Source organism: Pimephales promelas, chromosome 3, assembly GCF_988280905.1.
Source record: "Pimephales promelas chromosome 3, fPimPro1.hap1.1, whole genome shotgun sequence".
Classification (NCBI taxonomy): domain Eukaryota; kingdom Metazoa; phylum Chordata; class Actinopteri; order Cypriniformes; family Leuciscidae; genus Pimephales; species Pimephales promelas.
The window spans coordinates 40,315,981-40,337,924 of record NC_142771.1 but is presented as its reverse complement, the minus strand read 5'-3'; the positions used below and the strand labels follow the sequence as shown (position 1 = coordinate 40,337,924).

Below are 21,944 nucleotides of genomic sequence, written 5' to 3'. Positions count from 1 at the left end.
ATAAAACAGAGGCCCCGTCCACACTACTGCGTTTTCGTTTAAAAACGGAGAATTAAAACGAAAACGATCTCCGTCCACACTAGCTTTTACCTGCGTATTAGAATTTATCTCCGTCCACACTAAAACGACTGAAAACGTGGATCACGTGACCATTCACCAACACTGGGCATGCGCGCGCCGGTGTAAACAGTGGTTGGCGAATCAGGGAAAGATACGTCATGACTGATGACACCCAATCATAGAGCCGAGCGTGAGCCTCTGCGTCATCGTTTGTAAACTCCTCCGTTTTGTCTCGTCCACACTAAAACGCCCTCCGGAGATTCAAAACGCAAAACGCAGCTGCAGCGTTTCTAAACTTCTCCGTTTTAGGTCTTCGTTTTTCCCGTTTTAGTGTGGACGGGAGGTGCAAACGTAGCAAAAGGTCTCCGTTTTTAAACGAAAACGCAGTAGTGTGGACGGGGCCAGACACCCCTCGTTGTGTTTATGCTTCTTTTTAAAATTATATTAAATAAACATAACTATATATAAAATTACATCTAAACGTGTACGTTTCGTTTCAAAGACGGGAGGACAGTAAATTTTGAAGACTCTGCAATAATCCCGTTTTCCTCGGTTTTCCTCCGCTTTAATCTCCACAACCGGAAATGGACGAGCATCCTTGCGTCAAATGCGGAACTTATGATGTGCATATAGCCCATTACTTATTCATTTTGATGTTTTTGAATGCAAAAACCAAGCGAACGTCATAAGTTCACCTCAGAAAACAATATAATAAAATTTAAAAAGCCAGTTCATGACCTCTTTAAGTTTGCACGGCTCCAGATTAACATTTTGAGGGCAGCATTTTTATTCATAATGTCAAAATAATAATTCAAAACGATTTAAAAAAATATATATTTTTGTGAGTGGAAATGGCAGCCACTTACTGATTGTGATGTTAATTTAATGTCTTTTTTTATTTTTCAAATAAGTGTTAGTTTAGTTTTGTAAAAGGGGGGTAATCTTTGAAGGATGAACAAATAACAAGCAGGCGCGGGCCTGTCGCGTGTTGCTGACCCCTGCTTTAGGGAAACGCAGCACGGTAATATTAGGTGAATTGAACACAATTAAATTAAGTTGTGACGAGAGAAAGAAAAAATAGTGTATTTTTTTTATTATGTGAATTGTGATATTTAGTTTAATGCAACATAATGTGATTAAAACACCCAAATCTCATCAAATCAAATTCGCCGATCAGCAAGAAGTAGCCAATAACAAACCTTTTTTTCTTCTTTGTCATGACTATACTGCCCTCTATAGGTCTGGTGCAGTCATGTGCGAATGTGTCCATCCTGAGCTTTATTGGAAATTGTATAGCTCAGTTAAGTTAAAACATCATCCCCTTGTTTTATGTTACATAAACCCGATTAAATTACATTACAATAACAAAATTATAATTTATAGGTAGAATCAGGCAGAAAATGTTCACTTTTTACATTGTAAATTGAATAAACAGTTGAATAATAATAAACAAAAAAACAGTATTAAATAAATATTTTCCAGGAAATAATGGAGCTGACAGCCCTTTGAAATTACTGTAAACTTTAGTCAGGCAGGAAGAGGTAAAACAGATCAAATATACAGATCAAATAAGTGTGTGCTAGACACAACGGCAGACAAAAAACTAAACAAACAGGGATATACTGTAGAGAGCACACTTAAATAAACAAACTTAATTACATTGAGGGAAACTTTTACCACGAAATTGAATTACATTTTTCCAACAAAATCGAATCATGTTGTAATCTTGTTGTATGAACTTAAATTAATTTAGTCAGAACTACTAAATAAAAAGTTGTCATTCCTACTAGATGAAGTTTTGTCTGGTTAACTATGTTTAATTTTTGTCCTGCCTCAATTTCCAACATGATAATTTTAGCCAACTTGACTCTGTTACTTCCAATGAAAGTGAAATACTTGTGTTCAATAAAACTTGGCAACCACAAAATGGGTCATGAAATGGGTCATACTTGATATTACCAAAGCACTGAGCAGTGGAAGTAAATAGAAAACTCGGCTCATACAAGGACGCAGTTATTGGATGGATGGAGCAAGAATAATGTTATTGTTTAAAATGCCACGCACACAGTTCAGTTTAATGGTAAAGCTCGCCCTCTTTAACAACGCAGTTAAACTAAACGTACTACGCTGAAATTAAGAATTAAAACAATGGAATAAGAGTACATTTTTCATCTGTCAATCACATGCGCGTAAAAGTGTAATTCATTACTATAACCCACTTTGGACTCACGGCACATTTTCACCATTATATACTATGATTTGATGAAGAAAAGTTAATATTGTGTGCTATATAAGACGTCACAATGGAAACCAAATGTTACAAAGCACAGACAGAAACACAATAATAGTTATTATGTAAAGAACCAAGAAGGTCACATCTACGATTCTTGCCACTCTGGTCCAGGACAGCTTCTTCCATTGGTTTGGGCGAGTTTCAGTTGAAGACTTTTCATTCTGATCTTTAACTGAGTCTGGAGGGCTATTCAAGCCTCTTTCACCGTCTGTGAGAGGGAAAAACGGAAAGCATGGGTCCGGATTAATTCTGTTTTGTCTGCATAATTATATATATGATTTCTTTGATGGAGAAAATTTGCTGATTCTCCATTATAGAGTGGTTTTGGGGTGGCTTGTTTTTAATATGTGATTCCATGGTTTTATATTTGCTAATTTCAGACTTCAAATGCTATTTTCATCCATCCATCCATTATCCAAACCGAGTCTAATTTACTCAAAGATTACTTTTGTTTGCATTTCTTTCCAAAAGTAAAATCTAAAACTTAATTTCACAACTAAACCTTGATTTGTGAAGTAAAAGTGTCAAATACATGAAAATGTTTGTCATAATCAGATGCTGTGTCAAGTCTTACCATCTCGGCCACTGACAGTAGATGTTGTTTCCGCTGATCTCTTCTCATCTCCTCTAGTCATCAGAAAATTCACAAAACACGTCTCCAGGATGCCAATGCCAATTAGACAGAAAACCGCACAGCAGTAACTCGCTGTGAGAAACAGGAAACTATGACCATTCTTGTAGTTTGTGTGTCTGTAATGCTGTGGATGAAAACCTTTTGTGCACTAAATGATCACCATGATGGAGATCAGTATTTGCTTTAGTTGATCCCTTGACCCTATACTCAGACTGTTTCATGAAATGGTGCGCCAATTCGTACTTCCATTTTTGGCGTGCTATCAACATGCATAATCGCTTTTCAGCGTGTTTATGAAATGCCGTTGACTTAACGTTACATTACTGTGTATATATATATATATATATATATGACCTACCCCAACCCCGTCCCTAAATGGACCCGTCACTGGGGTTAATACACTGATCTATATAGAATGACTGGATAGCTCACGATGTCATAAACAGTGAAGCCACCGTGCGCCATATTGTGATTCCCTAGTAAGCTCACACGTTCTATTGAATCAATAAGAAAATTGTATGATTTGACTGAGAAAACATTGCATAACGGGACACCGTTTTTAAATCTAAAGTCTCCCTGAACAGTCTTACAACGCAAACAACATTTAAATGGGTATTTGTTTAAAGTCGAAAATTATTCCTGCTTATTAAAAATTAAGTATATGTGTGTCGTGAACTTAAAATATAGCTCTTTTGGATTGTGTTTTACATATAGATATGTTCAATTATTTGATTATTTAGCAAAAACGTGCAAAAATGTTCAGAAAATGAATGTTTATTCATTGTTTATTCATGAATGTTTATTCATACTCATGGTACGGCAATCAAGTTTCCTGATTATTACGCAGCAATGAGATTATAGTTCCCTGCATATCAGCCTAGAAAATCGCAACTTTACATTATCCGTCTGTCTTAGTGCAGAGTGTAACTACAGAAGAGTCAAGTTTTAAATAGAAAAAATATCGAAACACTTTGGTAATTTTTTTTGGGAGAAATGCTAATGGTCTTGTGCACTTCAATGATGTATGCTAAGCTATGCTAAAAGCAGTACCGCCTGAACCAGAGATCAGCTAAATGGATTCAAAAACGGTAACACTCAACAGTTTAAAGTTGTAAAATGAACGTATTTTCAAAAAAGTGGAGTATCCCTTTAACAGTAATACACTGTAAGTTATAAAACAGGTTTATACTGGCAACACTGTTGCCAGTAGTTTACTGTAAAATGTAGTTTTTTTGGGGGGGTCTCCGTTTTGCTGAAGAGTAGAGACTATGAAGATCTGGAAACATTTATGATATGCTACATATTGCTTTATTTAAGTTGCTTAGTCCAGTGGAAATCTTATAATGTTCAATAGTTCTTCAGTGATTTCAAATGAAATAAGATCACATTAATACCTTGCTCACATTATAAATGCATCATACATTTTAGTTAATACATTTTAATGACAGTTGGTCAATTTAAGGCAGTCGGTTTCTGCAAGTAAAATTAGTCAACTCGAGTTTTAATTTAGTGCATTTTTTTACAGTAACATACTGTAGATAACAGTGACGAACTGAACAATTAACAGTAAATTACTGGCAACAGTGTTAATGTCTAACAGTGTACTGACCTCAAGCTCCATGGCATGCCAAGTTCACCTCTTTTCCCTAATTATGACCCCATCCATATTCTAATCTTTCGCTTCCTCATCATTTTTTTCAGCGCACATAAAAACCACAATTTCCCAATTGAGATTCATCTTGCTCTATTTGTTTACCACTAGCGCATACTTATGACGTTTTATTCTATACTGTCTTGCTTCATAGCCAACGATTGATTGGGTGTCATCACCGTATAGTCTACACATACGTCGTAACCAAGTTTTTAGATCCATGTCGTACATTAGAGTGTGTGTGATTTTTTTTTTAATGATCTTACAAGATTGCTGAAATCAGATAGTCTGTAGCAGGGACAAGGTTGTGGCTTGTAGTTTCTTTTCTTGTTGTTTCTCTTTTCTTTCTGCTTGTTAACAGCAGGTGTTCATCATTAACCCAGCTAACAGATTTTTGTTACAAAAACGTTCTCCAAACATTCAGTGTGGGTTCTGGGAACACAAACATTTTCCGGTTTTCTTGACCTTAGAGGAACGTGTTTGAGAATTAAATCTTTAAATTCTCAACTATATTTCAGTTTAAGAGAATATTCTAAGTTCAAGTTACACGGAAACAATTTTGAAGAGAAAACGCAAAAGTGGCGTTGCGTCATCACTTTTTATTCTGGGTTTAGACGAACGTTTTGTGTGGGAAATCCGCGTGCAAATGGTGACGCAAAAGTGTGTGAAATGCAATGTAGTATGCACTTCAGGCGGCTAGGAGTCCATACTACAACAACACCAAGTCCGCGCGCCTGCGTACAACCTTCACTGTCAAGCAAACTTTTGCGTTTTTACCGTTTAAACGGGAACGCGGCGGTGGAGCGTTTTTAAGATTTCCACTCTGGAGGGTGGTTTCACTTTTTTGCGTTTTTAAGCCTCAAAAACGCCGTCGCCGTGTAAACGAAAGCCACATCTGATAAAATATTTTTACATTTTCACCCGCAAGCGTTCTCGTGTAAATGGGGCCTCAATTACAGGATTGCATTCTTAAAAAAGAACCTAAATTAAGCAATATTAAATAATCAGGTCTATGTTAGACTCACCAATCAGAGGGATGTTTTCAGCCGTAGAGGGAAGTGTGTTGTAAAGGATCAGCAGCATCACAGAAATAGACAGCAGTAAAGTCAATTTAAAGCTCACTTTGTCTGCTCCACTTATGTCAATGAAGTTGGAGATCACATCCAGCACAAGGAAGAAAAATACAGGTATCATAATGTTTATGACATACAGTAGAGGTCTCCTTTTTATGGTGATCTGCCATGAAGAGAGAGAGAAAGAAACTCTTTAACATCGAGAACACTAAGAGACATAAATTTACTTTTATACATTTGGCAGAAGCAAAGTGACTTAGGGCCAATCCCAATTCTACCCCTTACCCCTTCACTTTCCCCTTCCCCTCCGTTTTGCGCGTCCACGTGAAGGGGTAGGGCTGTCCCAATTCTCTTTTGGTTGGAGGGGGAGGGCTAGGGGAAAGGGCCAGATAGCCCTTCAAACGAAGATTTTTCGGGAGCACACTTCAAACGAAGGGGTATGAGAAGTGTCACTGCTAACCCAGCCTGGCTGCCCAAGCGACAAAGGAGACCCATAAATTTAAGTATTTGTGGCTTTAATAAGTATTGTAACGACAAATAATGATTTGCTTTATGTTACATTCAATATTGTGTTCATATTTACGGTCCGTTTCTTCACAGAAACGTTTGTAAAAAAAAAAAAAATCGCTAAAATGACTGTAGTTTGCTAACGATAGTCCCGCAACATATTTTCGTCATCTCCGTTGTTTCCTGCGAACTTCACAAGATTTTGGACTAACAAGACTAACAAGACTCTTGCTCGCTCGTTCTAGATTCCGGGAGATTTGAACTAATTTGCGGGATCAGGGAACCGCTATCAATCTGCGGGAGACTCCTGGAGCTTCCGGGAGACTTGGGATGTCTGATATTTACACAATGCACATACACTGCATATCAATCACTCTCAGTGTTAATTTAACACTGGTGATTTTGCTGTGTAGTGATGAAAGTATTTATCTTGAACTCTATCATGTGTAAACATTAATTTAACAATTTAGAAATCAATGAAATAGGAATTTATAGCTGATATTACACGGTAACCTGTACTGCTGTGGGCGCCATCTTCTGGTCAGACGCGGAAATTCATTCGGCCCGTGACTCTCATAGTGCATTATGGGTATTCTCGAGTCTAGACATTGAGTGTACGTCTGCGTTCCAGTCCACTTTTAGACACGCACTTGTGAACTTCTCTTAATTATTTAAGAAAAAAGTTAGCGAGTGAAGGGCATGATAATTTTGGACTGGAACAAAGCCTGTTGTGTACACTTGTTATTGCGGATACTATCACCAGATACTTGCTTTTCATGAACGAATCAGCTGTTTTAGCTAAATGAATGACTGGATGACTCAGTAAGACAGTGACTTGCCGTAACCTAGATGATTAAATAAACATACACACACAAAATTATATACATATATGTATAAAAACACACAGACAAATAGACCCTGACGCACTTTCAGTGTATCTTAATTCATGGATGTCTCATCCAATCAGCTGTATTCCATTTGCAAAATGTACCAACCTTTTCCGTTTTTAATGATGGAAAATTATCATTGTCATTGTGTTATTTTGTTTTTAGTCTTGTTATTGTAGTTTTAGTATAGCCAATGTGTTTACAATTTGTTGTAACTGTCTCTCCAATTTGTCTCTTAATTTATAAGATATTTGATACCCCTGCCTTTTTAAGAGTAAAAAATGTAATATTTCAATTTTGGCACACATTTTGGCACTAGCTGTTCTTTTTTTTTTAATTTTTAGATTTTATTTATATATTCAATATTGGTTTACATTCCATACCCAGTACTCTGTACCTGATATATCAGCTGATTTATTTCAGACTCTCCAACATCTTCTTCAATGGTAGTCTCAGTGCTATTTATACTGATAAAGTCCCACTCTCCCTGGGCCTGAAATAGCTCCTTCGACTTGAAGGTCGTCCGGTTTGATTCAGATAATGTTTTAAGTATAATCTCCTGAACTGTGGGAACAAACATTAAAATTTTATTATTTTATATTGAAAATACATAGTTTATAAGAACGAACCATGTTATCTTTTACATGGCTTTATTAATCAAAACTGATTCATGCGTTTCAGATGTACCTGAATACACTGTAGACTGAAGTGTTATTTTGCAGATTTGGGTTTCGAAGGGAAACCTGTAGAGATCCATCTTGCAGGCCGTGGTCAGAGCTAAAACATCAGTTGACACTGTAAATCCATAACTGAGCAACTCCACATATGGAGACTCCTTTGTTCCAAAATCTGTCTTGATACTAAATGGATAGAATTGAAATTAACACTCCTCTTTGACTCAGACACAGACATCAATATCAGCGTATGAATCTCAACAATGGTGAAAATCAAAAGTTTCTTGTCGCAATGCATGCTGGGTTCCAGGATAGTATAAAACTCCCAGCATGCAATGCAGTATGTATAAAAACATTTTGCCACTATTGTTGAGATTAATGTGCTAACTTTTGATATCTCTGTGTTCCTATAAGATAGTGTAGCTCTGTTTTTTTTTTTCGTGTAACTCATTGCTGTATGACCATGCAACCATGACTTTTGAAGGTGCAAACCGCCACCTACTGTATCGGAGTATGTAGCATGAACTATGTTCGTTGGGACTACTTTATATAAAAAATAAACAAAAACAAACTAAATCCTAGTTATATCCCTATATTTTAAATGCAATTATATGACCCATTTAAGGCCCTTGCACACTGAGTCCGAAATTCACATCCAAAATTTTTGCACGTTAAAAAATAAATACGACCTCACATTATGTCAATCACGCTTGCACATTGCCTCCGAAACTTTCGGCCTTCATAAAAAAAATCGAATCGGTTCGATTTTCTGCGTGTAAGCAGTTTGAATGGTATTTGAATGGTGCTTTGGCTAAAACAGGCCTTTAGCCAGATTAAAACACTCTCCTGTCTTCTGTTACTTTTATTCACACCCTGAGCATGCAAGCTGTAATATTTCCTTCCACTTTTATCCACATCCCACCTGTCCTACCATTTCTTCATCAATTCTTTTTTGATAATTGCCTTAGCTTCTTCTTTTCCAAGGGGTATATTTATGACATTGATCATCCTGGTTGATTTTTTTGGGATATTTTGTCTGCTCCCTCATTCCCTTTAATACCTACATGGGCAGGTACCCAGCAGAATCTCACATCTGTCAGTAGTCTCTGTAATCTAAATAAGCTTCTATTAGATTTTATGTTTTGAATACTATAAAGGGCTGCAACAGAATCAACACAACATACCACTCTGTCTGGTTTTACTTCCTCAACCCACTGCTGTCAATAATCGTCACCATCATCTCTGCCCCATACACTGAAGCCTGATCAGGTAATCTTTTCCCAATGCTTACATTCATTGTTGGTATATCCCTATTCCTACCTTGTTCTCTTCATCTTTAGATCCATCTGTATACATATCTAAGTAACTGTAATATATGCTCCTCATTTACTGACTTGCCAGATGCTTTTCCCACTCTTTTCAAATTCAATTTTTAGTTCCAATATATTTAAATCTATCTCAGTTTTTAAAATATAAACAAGTCAAGAATCCAGAACCCAACTAAAGCTAATACTGATCTCTACAAAGGTTACGTCAAACCAGCAATTTTCAATTAAACATCCTTTCTGTAGATGTATGATAGAAATAAAGTCATACTAGTTAATAATAAGTGTAATAATGTGTAATGGCTGGAAGTCAGTTCTTGTGCTCCTCTTTCTATCAGTGATTCTGCTTGTTAACAGCAGGTGTTCATCACTAATGCTCAACAATCACTTACATATTCAATATATGTAACACTGAATCAATGTTACTTTTTACTCTTTGTTGTGTGGATTTTCCTGTAGGGAAAAGGGTTAACAGTGTAAGATAAAAAGACCCACTGATTGTATTTTAACATTAATAAACTATAAGTTATAAAACAGGCTTATAGTGGCAACACTGTTCACTCTTTTTGGCCACCATTGTACTGAAGAGGAGAGCCTGTGCTTCAGTCCATTAGAAGATTTACAAACATTGATGATATGCTTTGTGTACTTTATTTAATGGGCGGTGACTGTGTAGTTGCTGGTCCAAGACTTATCTCAGCCTGTTTTTATGTGCACTATAAACCTTTGAATCGGTTTTAAAATTCCCAGTCATTTCCGTTATCATACCATTACCATAATTTGTAAATCTCTCTGTTCTATCATTAAAAGGTAAAAACAGCTAAATAAAAGGTTTTGAAAGAAATATACCTTTCCATTATACAAATGTCTGGTGTCCAAAACAAATTTTTAGGGGCTGCATATGATTTGATTCCACAATATTGGTCAGGATCCCACGTCATATTGGAATTTGGCCAAGCCTGGATAATTAGACAAAGTTCAGAGTTATTATAAGACAGATTTTGCACAGCAAATTCCCCAGTGTTGAAATAACACCTTTCTCTATCGTTCTTCCAGACCGACAGAGGCAATGCTTCACACTGGATTCTATCTCTCATTGCAAATGCATTCGTTGAGTCTATATCCTTGTGTCCCTACAGAATATGTATATATATATTGTGGTAAGAGATCCAAGAAAGCCCAGATAGCAACATTGTTTCGGCCTAGATCCGGCCCACATCTGGCACTTGTGGGATGTGGATCTGGCACACATGAGGCGTGGAATGACGGCCCTTGGGTGGCCCACTCCTATTTGCCAGATCTGGCCCACAAGCAGGCCATAGTAATGCCACATGTCAGCCAAGAGCAAAGAAATAAACCAGAACTGGACTTTATCTGAGCCACAAAATCTGTGTATATTAAATATGGAGTCATCTCAACCTTAATAAGCCTGTTAATAAACAAACTGAAGGAAAGAAGAGAATGGAAATAGAGATGAGCAGAAACACAAGAACTACAACTGACTTCAGCCACAGTGATGAAATCACCTGAAGAAAAAAGAAGACATTAAATCTGTGAAGATCTCCGCAGAAACAGCATTACCAGCATCACTTATTACTAAACAGACTGACTTTATTCTGTCAGACTTCTACAAAAGTTTTTATTGAGAATTAACAGAGGTTTAACTCTGTTTCATTTGAAGTCACCATAACAGTGATTAATGCTGCAAATTGAGTAACACTTTGTGAGATAAGACTGAAATAGGTTTTTAAAACACTTACAGTTATCATTTTGACCTGTATCGTGATGCTCTGGGCTTTTTCATTCTGTAGATAAAAAAAGTGTTTAGAGATAACACTACAACTGCCATAATGCCAATATCCCATAATGATCTGAATCATTCTGGACGCATACCACATTTGTGATGGAGGTCACATACATGTCCACATTAACGACGGCAGGGTCGAAGTACGGAACATCGTCTGGGTCGTCATGGAACGTCAAGGGCCACATTCTAGTATTCTGAGAGGAATTCTCGTTCAGGGCGAGACGATCAAAAAGTCTTTTTTTAGCTTCAGCTGTTTCTGTAGCAGTGCAGTTTTCAGCATCAGACTCCTGCCCTGTGCACATGAGACATTCAGTAACACATCTGAATATATTCTCCAAGCACACAGTGAAAAATAATTTCAAGTTTAAACATTCATCTTTCTACATGATTTCACATTCCATGTCTCCTCCTCCCCCTCCTCGGCTCCTCCAAACTCAACACTCACATTGGTTGTCAGATCGAGGACATGCAACAGGAGTGAGTGCAATTGACAATTAAAAACAGAGGAGCTGTAAGTTGATGAGTTGATTTATGATGCGTTTTAATATGCTCCCGTTTTGTAGTGATTTTTAGAAGGGTGCTGAGGCTTTTTAGGTCGGGTAGAATCTGCGATCAGTAGGGTTGGGTATCGAGAATCGAGTATCGATTGGAACCAAGACTAACTTTTCATTTTTCCTGGAATCGTTCAAAAGTTAAAATTTCGATTCCTAGTTTCGATATTCACAGTCCGCCGAGCGGAAGAAGAAACCGCTGAACAACACCAACGAAGAAGCGTCTACCGGAAGTGTTGGTATAACCACGCGAGTCGAACATGAGTAGCTTACGTTGGCGATCCAAAGTGTGGCTTCACTTTTCTAAAAATAACGAAATCTCGGCAAAATGCAAAATTTGTGACAAAAGGAGTATTTTTTTACAGAAGGAGTATTTCCTTCAGAAAGGCCGTTGGTTAGCAAGGTTAGCTAAATTTTTTTGACCCTGCCTCTTAAAAGAATCGGAATCGAGAATCGTTAGGAACCGGAATCGAAACAAGGATCGGAAACAATCAGAATCGTTCAAATTCAAACGATACCCAACCCTAGCGATCAGTTAGTTTGCTGACTTCCATGGCTGCAATACATTGTGTTTTCCGCTAACTGGCAACCTGGCGTAGCGTAATACAATGGTTGGAATCGCATAGACCAAAACAAAGACAGACATTCCGACACGGGACGCACATTTCAAAGTAAAATAACTGGCTATAGTATTGTTTATCAGAGAAATTAGTATTTGAACTCAGCATGTTTCCTAAATATCTGCAAACATATGATGGTATTTTTATGCTTGAATACAGTCAAAAATGTAAATACAGCACCTTTATGATTATAGATTCATGAAGAAAAAGAAGCACATGAATTTATTTATAGGCACTTTAGGCTACTAATAAGGACTATTTAAAAACAGCTTTACAGAAGGTGAATGAACAGTGATCAAGGATACAAACAAATAAAAGACATATTCTGCTATAAAGCAGATGTGTAGAAGACATTAAAGTCATATTTTCAGTCCTTTCAGTTCAATAACTAGATATGTTAAGACAGACAGACATTTCCCATATGCATGTTACACACACACACACACACACACACACACACACATCTATGCTCATTGTTAGTTCAGACATTATGACAGGCAGTCATATGTTAAGAAGTGCCATGACTTTAAGCCAAATTATTGCCATATATACTACACAACTGTGCAAACATAGATTATACCCGTTGAGTATAGCTTTCGATAGTAGCTTTTGAAAGCGAACACCAATCACCATTATGGTGATTTCAAACAGAGCTCACATCTAATCAAACATCAACATTAATTAATGTTAAACCTCTGTTAATCTTAATAAAAGTGTTTGTACACATATGACAGTAATAGTAATACTAAGTCTGCTTAGTAATAAGTGAAGCTGGTTTTGCTGTTTGTGGAGTTGTTTAATCCTCCTCTGCTGAGATCTTCACAAATTTAAAGTCTTTTATTTGCAGCTGATTTCATGTTGCGTGGTGTTTTAGTTGTATTTGTGTTTCATTTGCTGAGAGTGCAAGCATGATGCTGAACTATCACAAAGTTACATTGATTTAATAGCTTATCATTACCAATTTTTTATAATGAAAGTTCAACACTATTTCAGCATTAATTGCAGGTATAACAGTGACGTTGATTCAATGCAGTTAACGTTGATGCAGTAACATGGTTTCAACGTTTTTTAATACATTTTTTACATTTCATATTGACATAACAGTATTGGTTATAAATTATTAAGGGTGTATTCACACCAGGAAAGTCCGATAGTTCACTTGCTTTGGTCCGGACCAAATAAATTATTATTATTTTTTTTTTTGGTACGGTTCGCTTTCACACTGCTCTTTTTGCAAGTGAACCAAAATTTGTAAACCAAACCACACGTGTGCTAAGGTCGTCCAAGGATTCTCAAGGGAAATCAGGAAGTGCAAAAAAGGCTCAGCATGGAGATATTTCCATATATTTCATACTGCAATATTTGTTCTTTTACTAATTTTGTGTTATTTCTATACAAACGCAATATGAAGAAACTAATGAGTATCATATGATACAATGTCATCTATACGAAGTTGTAATTCGGATTTTGAGAAGACGACGAGTGTAACGTTTGAGTGGCTCTATAAACGCGGGGAAATACGACAACTCTCGTCTCTCGTGCATCTTTTCACTCGACCACTGTAAGACTAGAAAACTGGAACTGGTTGATGTAATCAGTGACCAGTGTCTTCTGAAGACAAGAGGACCTTGCTTGAACAACACACACACACACACACACACACACACTCTTGCAGAGGAAGCTCACACAAGAATATGTGTTTTTAATGTGAATGTGATAATCTTTAAGGACTGTTTAGAATCATTTCAAAAGTCTCAGGGTGACTGGTAATAATGTCTCATTTCCAAAGAAGTTAAAGAAAAGGTAATAAGGTTTTTAAGAATATACTGTAGAAATATCTTGCACACAAAAAGGTGTGTCTTTGAGTTAATCACTTTCTACCTTTTGTCTGAATGCAAACTCTCCTTCCCCCAGTAAACATGGTGGGGGTTTCAGTCCATTGTAGTTTGGTGATTGGATCAGATAAATTTGGTGATTCGATCAGGTAAGGTTTGGCTCTATTTAAGGAAAATGCACAAGAGTTCATGGCTGCTATTCTGTATCAGATCAGCCCATGATGCTGGGTCTTCGAGGCTCGGCATTCATGTAATATGTTGGGTAAAGTTATTTGAAACATCTAATGGTTTGCTCTGATTATCTTATGGAACTGTAATAATACATTTACCTGACATAATAAATTGTTACGACTATTCTAACAGATTTTGACTTTATTTTCATTAGAGTTAAAAGGAATAGCCAAGCATTAATGTCTTAAATGATGCACAGATATCATTGATAAACCCTTTTTCATTTTATGGAGTCAGATGAAACGAGTTAATACATAAGATTAAATGTATTGCATTTAATTTAAATTAACTTTGCTTGGAAAAGACGGAACGCGCTTGAAACCTTCACCACGAATCGAACTCCGCCATTTGGACCGATTTCGTGGCCCTTTTTACAGTGGTGACACGCCTCCGTGATCGCAACAGATGGATTTCGCGAACAACGTCCTTTCCAGCAAAGTACGGGAATCTTAAAAGCAACAAGAGGTTTGAACATCTTCCTTTCTTCTGCCGCTGTGGTAAGTCACATTTTCCTTCCCTTTTGAAAAGTGTTGAGAAAATGTTGTTTTGCTGGTCGGAAAGCCCTTTGTTTAACTTTAGTCCGAAACTAAAACGTGAGGACATAACAGCCGCAGCGCGCAGATAAAAGTGTAAAACCCTTGTTTAACAGATTTTAAAGATATCCTTGTTTGATTAGGCAAAAAGAAAAGAAACCTAAATTTGAAATAACATCTTTCAAATGATTTTCGGGTAGACTTAATGTTACTCGAGGAGCTATAAAACAAAACTTGCATGTTTGTCTTCATTATTGTAGTGGCTTTGTTGAAACAAACCAGCAACGTGAAGAGAATCGACAAACAACAGAAATAAAAATCTAAGTTTGTAAATGATCGGAAAACACGTGATTTTATAAATGAAGCAGATCGATGCATTGTTTATGAAAGGAAAACTTTGAAAAAATACAATGATATGATTTACAGGCTAAGACGCAATTAGCAGGGTTAAATGCTAGTTTTCCATGCTGTTTAGAAAAAAACGAGGCTAAGAGAAATGCTAGTATTGCCCATGCTGCTTCCAAAACGAGGCTAATGATAAATCCTAAAACCATGCTGCTTGAACAATGATGCTAATGCTAATGCTAAAGCCATGCGGCTTATGAAATGAGGCTAATGCTAAGGACATGCAGCATTCAAAAACGCTTAACCCTTTGTTTGACTAGCCCTCCATGGGCCGGAGGCCACATTGAATAATATTCTATAATTAACATAAACTAATCTTGGCAAACTTTATATTGCATTTGAAAGCTTCCACTGTAACACAGATGGGATTAAAAAGCAATAATGCAATAGTTTGAATTTTCAAATTTGGAGTTGTGCTTCACAATGTAACGCACTCACAGAACACACTGTATAGTTGTTTGTGCTACTCTATGTGCACATAGGCTAATGTAAGTTTATTCTTTAAACACAGGATTGCTTTACTGTAAGTGTTTGGAACACTTAGGTAAAGGCTGTTGACGTTGTATTCAAGGCCATATGTATCCTGTGAACTGAATTAAACACGTGTGTGTATCTATGCTGAATGTGGTTATAATGTGATTCACAATGCTCATTAATTCTTGACAATTTTGAGCAGAAACTGTGAACGGGCAAATCATTAATCCTAAAACAAAAACCTTTTTATATTCAAAGCTGCAGGGAAAGAAATTTCCCCAAATATAAATCGGAAAATGTATAAAGATTCTGTCCTGTTTACACTATGGGCCGAAAAGGTCGAGCCTACACTGCATAAGCTAAGTAAAAAAGGTCTTAACATGGACGCTATTGACAGTGAAATTCTCACTTGGTGGGAAACAGTGGGTAGCAAGCAGAAGAAATCAAAACATGATAAAATAATTGAGGCTTTAAACTTCATAAGTTATAAACGGCTAGATAAGTCAACAACATTTCTATCCTCGCTTATGGATATTAAATGTGAAGAAGTGCATTCTAAAAATGCAGAGGCAAAAATGTCTGAGGCAAAGATCCAAGATCTTCAAACACAGTTAGATCAACTACTAACTGAGCAGTTAGCCCTGACTGAAAAGTGTAAAAATCACAAACACACTATTGCAGATCTTAAGGCTAAACTAATTGTTCAAAAGTCCATTTCTCCCAAAACGCTCAACAGCGATGGGACTAAAAATGTGCGCTTCTTAAACGAGTCAGCCTGCTCTAATAACCCTGTACCTTTTCAGACAGATGAAGCATGCGATAAAGTTTTGAACGAAGTGTCTGTTTCAGCCTTTAAGGTGATACGGCACCCAAACGGCACAGAGTCAACCATTCGGCGTCCTCTAACGGTAACTGAATGTAGTTCGTTTAAAGCAGAGATCGGACCATTCCCTTTGAAAGGGCCATTCGAACCATGGTGGAGACGCATTGTTAGCCTAAAACATGCATTTCAGCTTGAACCAAAAGATATTTGGCAAATTGTTATCAGCTCAATTCCAGATGTCCTGAACTATAAGATACCACCGGCTTTGATGACAGGCACCATTGTGCAGTCAATGCATCAAAACGAGCCTGATAGTGAAATCTTAAATAGATTAAAACAATGTCTGCGCGATCTACGTGGTTGTAGTCCTGTTGGATGGGAACTGATTCTCAATCGGAAACAGAGTACTGAAGAATCGTTTGAGACATACGCAGAGAAAATGTTTGAACTGTTTGAGGAGTATTCTGGAATTGAGGGCGTTAACCACAACAATGTAACTCTCCTTGACTTACTACTTACAAATGCAGGACCGCGTGTACAGCAATCGCTCATGTATGGTGCTTCTCCAGCGAAAAATACATTCGAAGGTATTGTTAGCTGGGCAACAAGAATTGAGTCAAGAAAACAAATACATGGTGAGGTAGCTGTGTTAGAATGTCATGAAAATCCCTCATTTGCAGGAGAATTCAGAAAGCCACACGGTGGCAAACTGAGCAGATTCTGTAATTCCTGTCACAAAACAGGTCATACAGAGGAAAAGTGCTGGTCGTTGGGCAGAGGCAGACCTCCACCCTATTTCAAAAAACACAGACAACCACAATCTGATGACACAAGCCAGCGCCCTGCCAGGAACCAAAGCTCAAATGCATCTAAAGCCCTCACAGAGCTAACAACTTTGGTCACTCAAGGCCTTCAGCTATTAGCGACATTTGCTAGTCGGGTAGCAGCTCAATAGCAAATAGCTTAATAGTTTACATCTAAATTTAACAAATCTGTAACATTTTTTTCCCAGAGACTAGAAATAATAATTTCATTTATATTCTTAAATTCGAATATACATTATATTGTAATCGCCAAGCAAGCATTAATTGGACAAGTGTGAAATTAATCCTTACAATTCGATTTCGTTGACCAATACCCAGTGCCAAAAGGGCGGAAAACACTCACTGAAGTGTGGTGTGGCACAGGAAATTGCCAACTGACCAAAGAGGAAAATTTACAAGGAGGGTGTGAACTAAACATCAGAGGTAACGAGAGACCACCACTAACCAAATGTGTGAATGACACCATGAAATAATTCATGCCCACAGATCTGGCTGTAATGAAAGCAACTTGAAGTTTAAAACCCAAAGACTGGGATCTCTAATGCTGGGACACAGCAGACTGTGAAGGCGGACTGCAAGAGCAGTGTTATTTTAGGTGTCGCACACTGAAGCAACAACAGCAATAATTCAGACCTGGTCAATGAAACTCGGTTTCATGTGACAGCTGGAATTAAAATTGCAATGGACATGATAATGGAGCAAGCAAACGAATGTGTCCACATGTCTGAATTTGAAAGTCTTGAAAATATCAAAATTAACTGTGGTTCTCTCTGCATTTGTTTCTGTCAGGTTAACTTCTACAATTCCTCGGAGGACGGAGGCCGGGACGGCCGGCCTTCACGATTGTTAGAACGTAACCTGAGATTCGGGAGATGGGTGAAAAGACGATTCAAGAGGCCTTTACATCCCACAACAACACATCACTACATTAGCATGGCCTCCCAGTTTAGAACTGGAACTAAAATTTACAACACAATTGTTATACAGTAGAATTCCACCCATCTCCTAGACATGAACACTGACTGAACACACTCCTCCATCACAACACACTCACAGCATCATCACACGGAATAGATCAAATCTATCCCGACTGAACACTACACATCATAAGAAGATGAAGATGATGTAGAGTCCAATAGTGTCACTTCACTAAAGATCTATTGTGCATCTTCACACTCACAGATCCGGATAGCTTCACACACTTAAGGATGGGAAGCTGATCCCATGACATAGCACACACTAGACTATTCACCACACTCTGCCAACTCATGGAAAAACACTGGAAAACACACACACACACACACACACACACACACACACACTCTCTTCTCTCTTTCTCTCACAAAAATGCTCAAACTCACACTCAGACGAAAAAACACACACTTTCACACAGAGACGCACTCGCGCCCTCACACAAACACACACTCTCACACCTGTTGTAAGGAATGAACAATCTCCATTCTTGAATACATTTAAGAATGTTCCAAGTCACTTCCTAGATTTGCAAAAGTGGCTTGCATTGGAAGATTCCTGAACAAACACTGATTGTTATATACATATTCATTTGTTGAACATTGATTGTTTTTATTACATGACTTCTTGTCAGAGAAACTATTTGATTGTTTTGAGTACACTGACCTCTTGCTGCATTTCCTTTTTAGAATTCAGACCAAAAAATATATTTAAGAATTGGATATTTAATATGAGACATCCTTACCATTCAATACCCTGAGAAAAATATGAGCACACTTGCTGAAAAGAACATGGTATTTTACATTGAACATGACATGATTTTGTTTTGTTGTATTATGCGTTTCCATGCATTTCTTCTTGAGTTCAAGTTCATATGTGTTTCAATCGTGAAGCGGACATTTAAGATGCTTTTCAGACGTCTCACAGAAAGCCCATTCACCCACTGAGGTCTGTCCAGACAACCGCACCGCCGGAGGTGACAGGATTGGTCGAGAAGGGACAGATTATCGTTACGGGGAAGGTGCCAGGAAAACGTGAGTGTCTTCATGAAGGAACGACACGCCAACTGGAAAACTCAAGAGGTCCAGATTGACTCTGTGAACTTTGCTCACATCACCAGAAGAAAGCCTGTGAACGCCTCATCCACCTGCTGGACTCAAGCTACATACGCCTGTTGAGAACAGGTGATCTGCAGGTGAACAAAGCGCTCTGAGCTTCTACAGATGCCAACATTGCCAAGAGACAATTGTTGAATTACACCAAGGATTACACCAAACGTCTTACTCTGTGACCCCTTAAGTGTCTGAATCTGACCCATTGGGGTCAAGGAGGGAATCTGTAAGACTAGAAAACTGGAACTGGTTGATGTAATCAGTGACCAGTGTCTTCTGAAGACAAGAGGACCTTGCTTGAACAACACACACACACACACACACACACACTCTTGCAGAGGAAGCTCACACAAGAATATGTGTTTTTAATGTGAATGTGATAATCTTTAAGGACTGTTTAGAATCATTTCAAAAGTCTCAGGGTGACTGGTAATAATGTCTCATTTCCAAAGAAGTTAAAGAAAAGGTAATAAGGTTTTTAAGAATATACTGTAGAAATATCTTGCACACAAAAAGGTGTGTCTTTGAGTTAATCACTTTCTACCTTTTGTCTGAATGCAAACTCTCCTTCCCCCAGTAAACATGGTGGGGGTTTCAGTCCATTGTAGTTTGGTGATTGGATCAGATAAATTTGGTGATTCGATCAGGTAAGGTTTGGCTCTATTTAAGGAAAATGCACAAGAGTTCATGGCTGCTATTCTGTATCAGATCAGCCCATGATGCTGGGTCTTCGAGGCTCGGCATTCATGTAATATGTTGGGTAAAGTTATTTGAAACATCTAATGGTTTGCTCTGATTATCTTATGGAACTGTAATAATACATTTACCTGACATAATAAATTGTTACGACTATTCTAACAGATTTTGACTTTATTTTCATTAGAGTTAAAAGGAATAGCCAAGCATTAATGTCTTAAATGATGCACAGATATCATTGATAAACCCTTTTTCATTTTATGGAGTCAGATGAAACGAGTTAATACATAAGATTAAATGTATTGCATTTAATTAAAATTAACTTTGCTTGGAAAAGACGGAACGCGCTTGAAACCTTCACCACGAATCGAACTCCGCCATTTGGACCGATTTCGTGGCCCTTTTTACACCACCTTTTGTTGTTTTTTATCTCTGGGCAACATCTCAACTTTGCGTTACAAGTGGCACTGCACAGAAGACGGAGAAGGTAAAGTTTTCATTCATAGAGAGGGGCTGTTCACTCATTCAAATAATGAGATTCTTATTGTGTACTAACAAGTGCTGTCAATGTTAACGCTTGCGATTAAGTTTGTCCAGTTTAACGTAAATTAACGCATCATCATTCTTGTACTGTAACTATCCTTACATTAATAATAATAATAATTCATTACATTTATATAGAATCTTTCTCGGCACTCGCTTTAAGGGGGAAACTCGTCAACCACCACCAAAAGGTGGTGAACTGCAAATGCTTTATGAACTGCAAATGATATTTTTTTTGCATCTTTGCGCGATTAGACATTCACACACGACGTGCAGAAAGACGCGCAATATTCTCTTTCGACACAGTGCTTTCTTGCAATTGGGTCGGTTCATGTTCACACCGTAAACGAACCGTACCAGAGTTCGTTTGGAACCGTACCGAGACCACCTCTTCAGCTGGGTCTCGGTTCGGTTGTTTGGTCCGCACCCGAGTTCGATTGCTGTATTCACACCTGCCCAAAAGGTCCGCACCAAGGGGGCAAACGAACTAGAGTTCGATTCAATCGAACCAAACAAGGCAGGTGTGAATACACCCTAAGATATAATATCAACACACACTATCTATTAATTAATATTATCAAGATCAGTGTTTCCCAATCTTTCAAAAAACTTTTCCTAATCAAACACACACGATTCAACTCATCAGCTTAAGACCTGAAATATATAGGTTAGATAAGGGAGAAATCCAAAATGCATAGTATTGGTGTGCCTCCATGAGAAGTGTTGGGAAACACTGATCTAGATTAACAAGTGTTGTAAAAATGTTGACATTTGTGATGCCTAATGCATTATCTGCTGTTGACAAATGTAACCTTATTGTAAAGTGTTATCATTAAGCAATATTTACTTACCCATTAAGACAAGAAAAACTGTTAGCCAGTGCAGGTGCATGTTCATAGTGGATAAAAACTCCAAGTGTCTAAGATACTTATTCTGTTGTAGGATGAGGATTCACTCTTGAACAGTCAATCAAATGGTCATACTTATACACTTCGAGTGAGCAACACATTCTCACACCCAATCATAGGCGGGGCCAGGATATTTTGGTTTTTGTTTTTGCCTCTCTTGCCATTTACATTTTCTTTAAAACATTTGGTTTGACTTTATTTTGATGGACCTTTTAACACATTCTGTTAACTAAAAGTAACGTTGCACCTACATGCCAATAGGAGCACATGATGGGTACATTTAGATCAGGGATGGGCAACATCGGTCCTGGAGGGCCACTGTCCTACAGAGTTTAGCTCCAACCCTGAAAAAATCGCCTGCCTGTAACTTCCAGCATGTTCAGGTGTGTTTGATTAGGGTTGAAGCTAAATTTTGTAGGACATTGGTTCTCCAGGACTGAAGTTGCCCATCCCTGATTTAGATGTTAATCATATGGGCTCACATGGTTTGCAATTGGGTGCTAATA

General features: G+C 37.7%; 1 protein-coding gene across 1 annotated transcript; it reads right to left on the bottom strand.

Annotated features, from left to right (window-relative positions):
• Nucleotides 1–1,101: 1,101 nt before the first annotated feature.
• LOC120476229 (5-hydroxytryptamine receptor 3A) lies at nucleotides 1,102–21,471 on the bottom strand. Its single transcript, XM_089128901.1, has 9 exons — nucleotides 21,382–21,471; nucleotides 10,998–11,203; nucleotides 10,865–10,909; nucleotides 9,954–10,063; nucleotides 7,793–7,965; nucleotides 7,503–7,669; nucleotides 5,664–5,874; nucleotides 2,928–3,059; nucleotides 1,102–2,561 (listed from the first exon to the last, which is right to left on the bottom strand). Exons 1-9 carry the CDS (start codon nucleotides 21,425–21,427, stop codon nucleotides 2,359–2,361), a joined length of 1,293 nt encoding a protein of 430 aa, XP_088985027.1. The 5' UTR covers nucleotides 21,428–21,471; the 3' UTR covers nucleotides 1,102–2,358.
• Nucleotides 21,472–21,944: the final 473 nt, after the last annotated feature.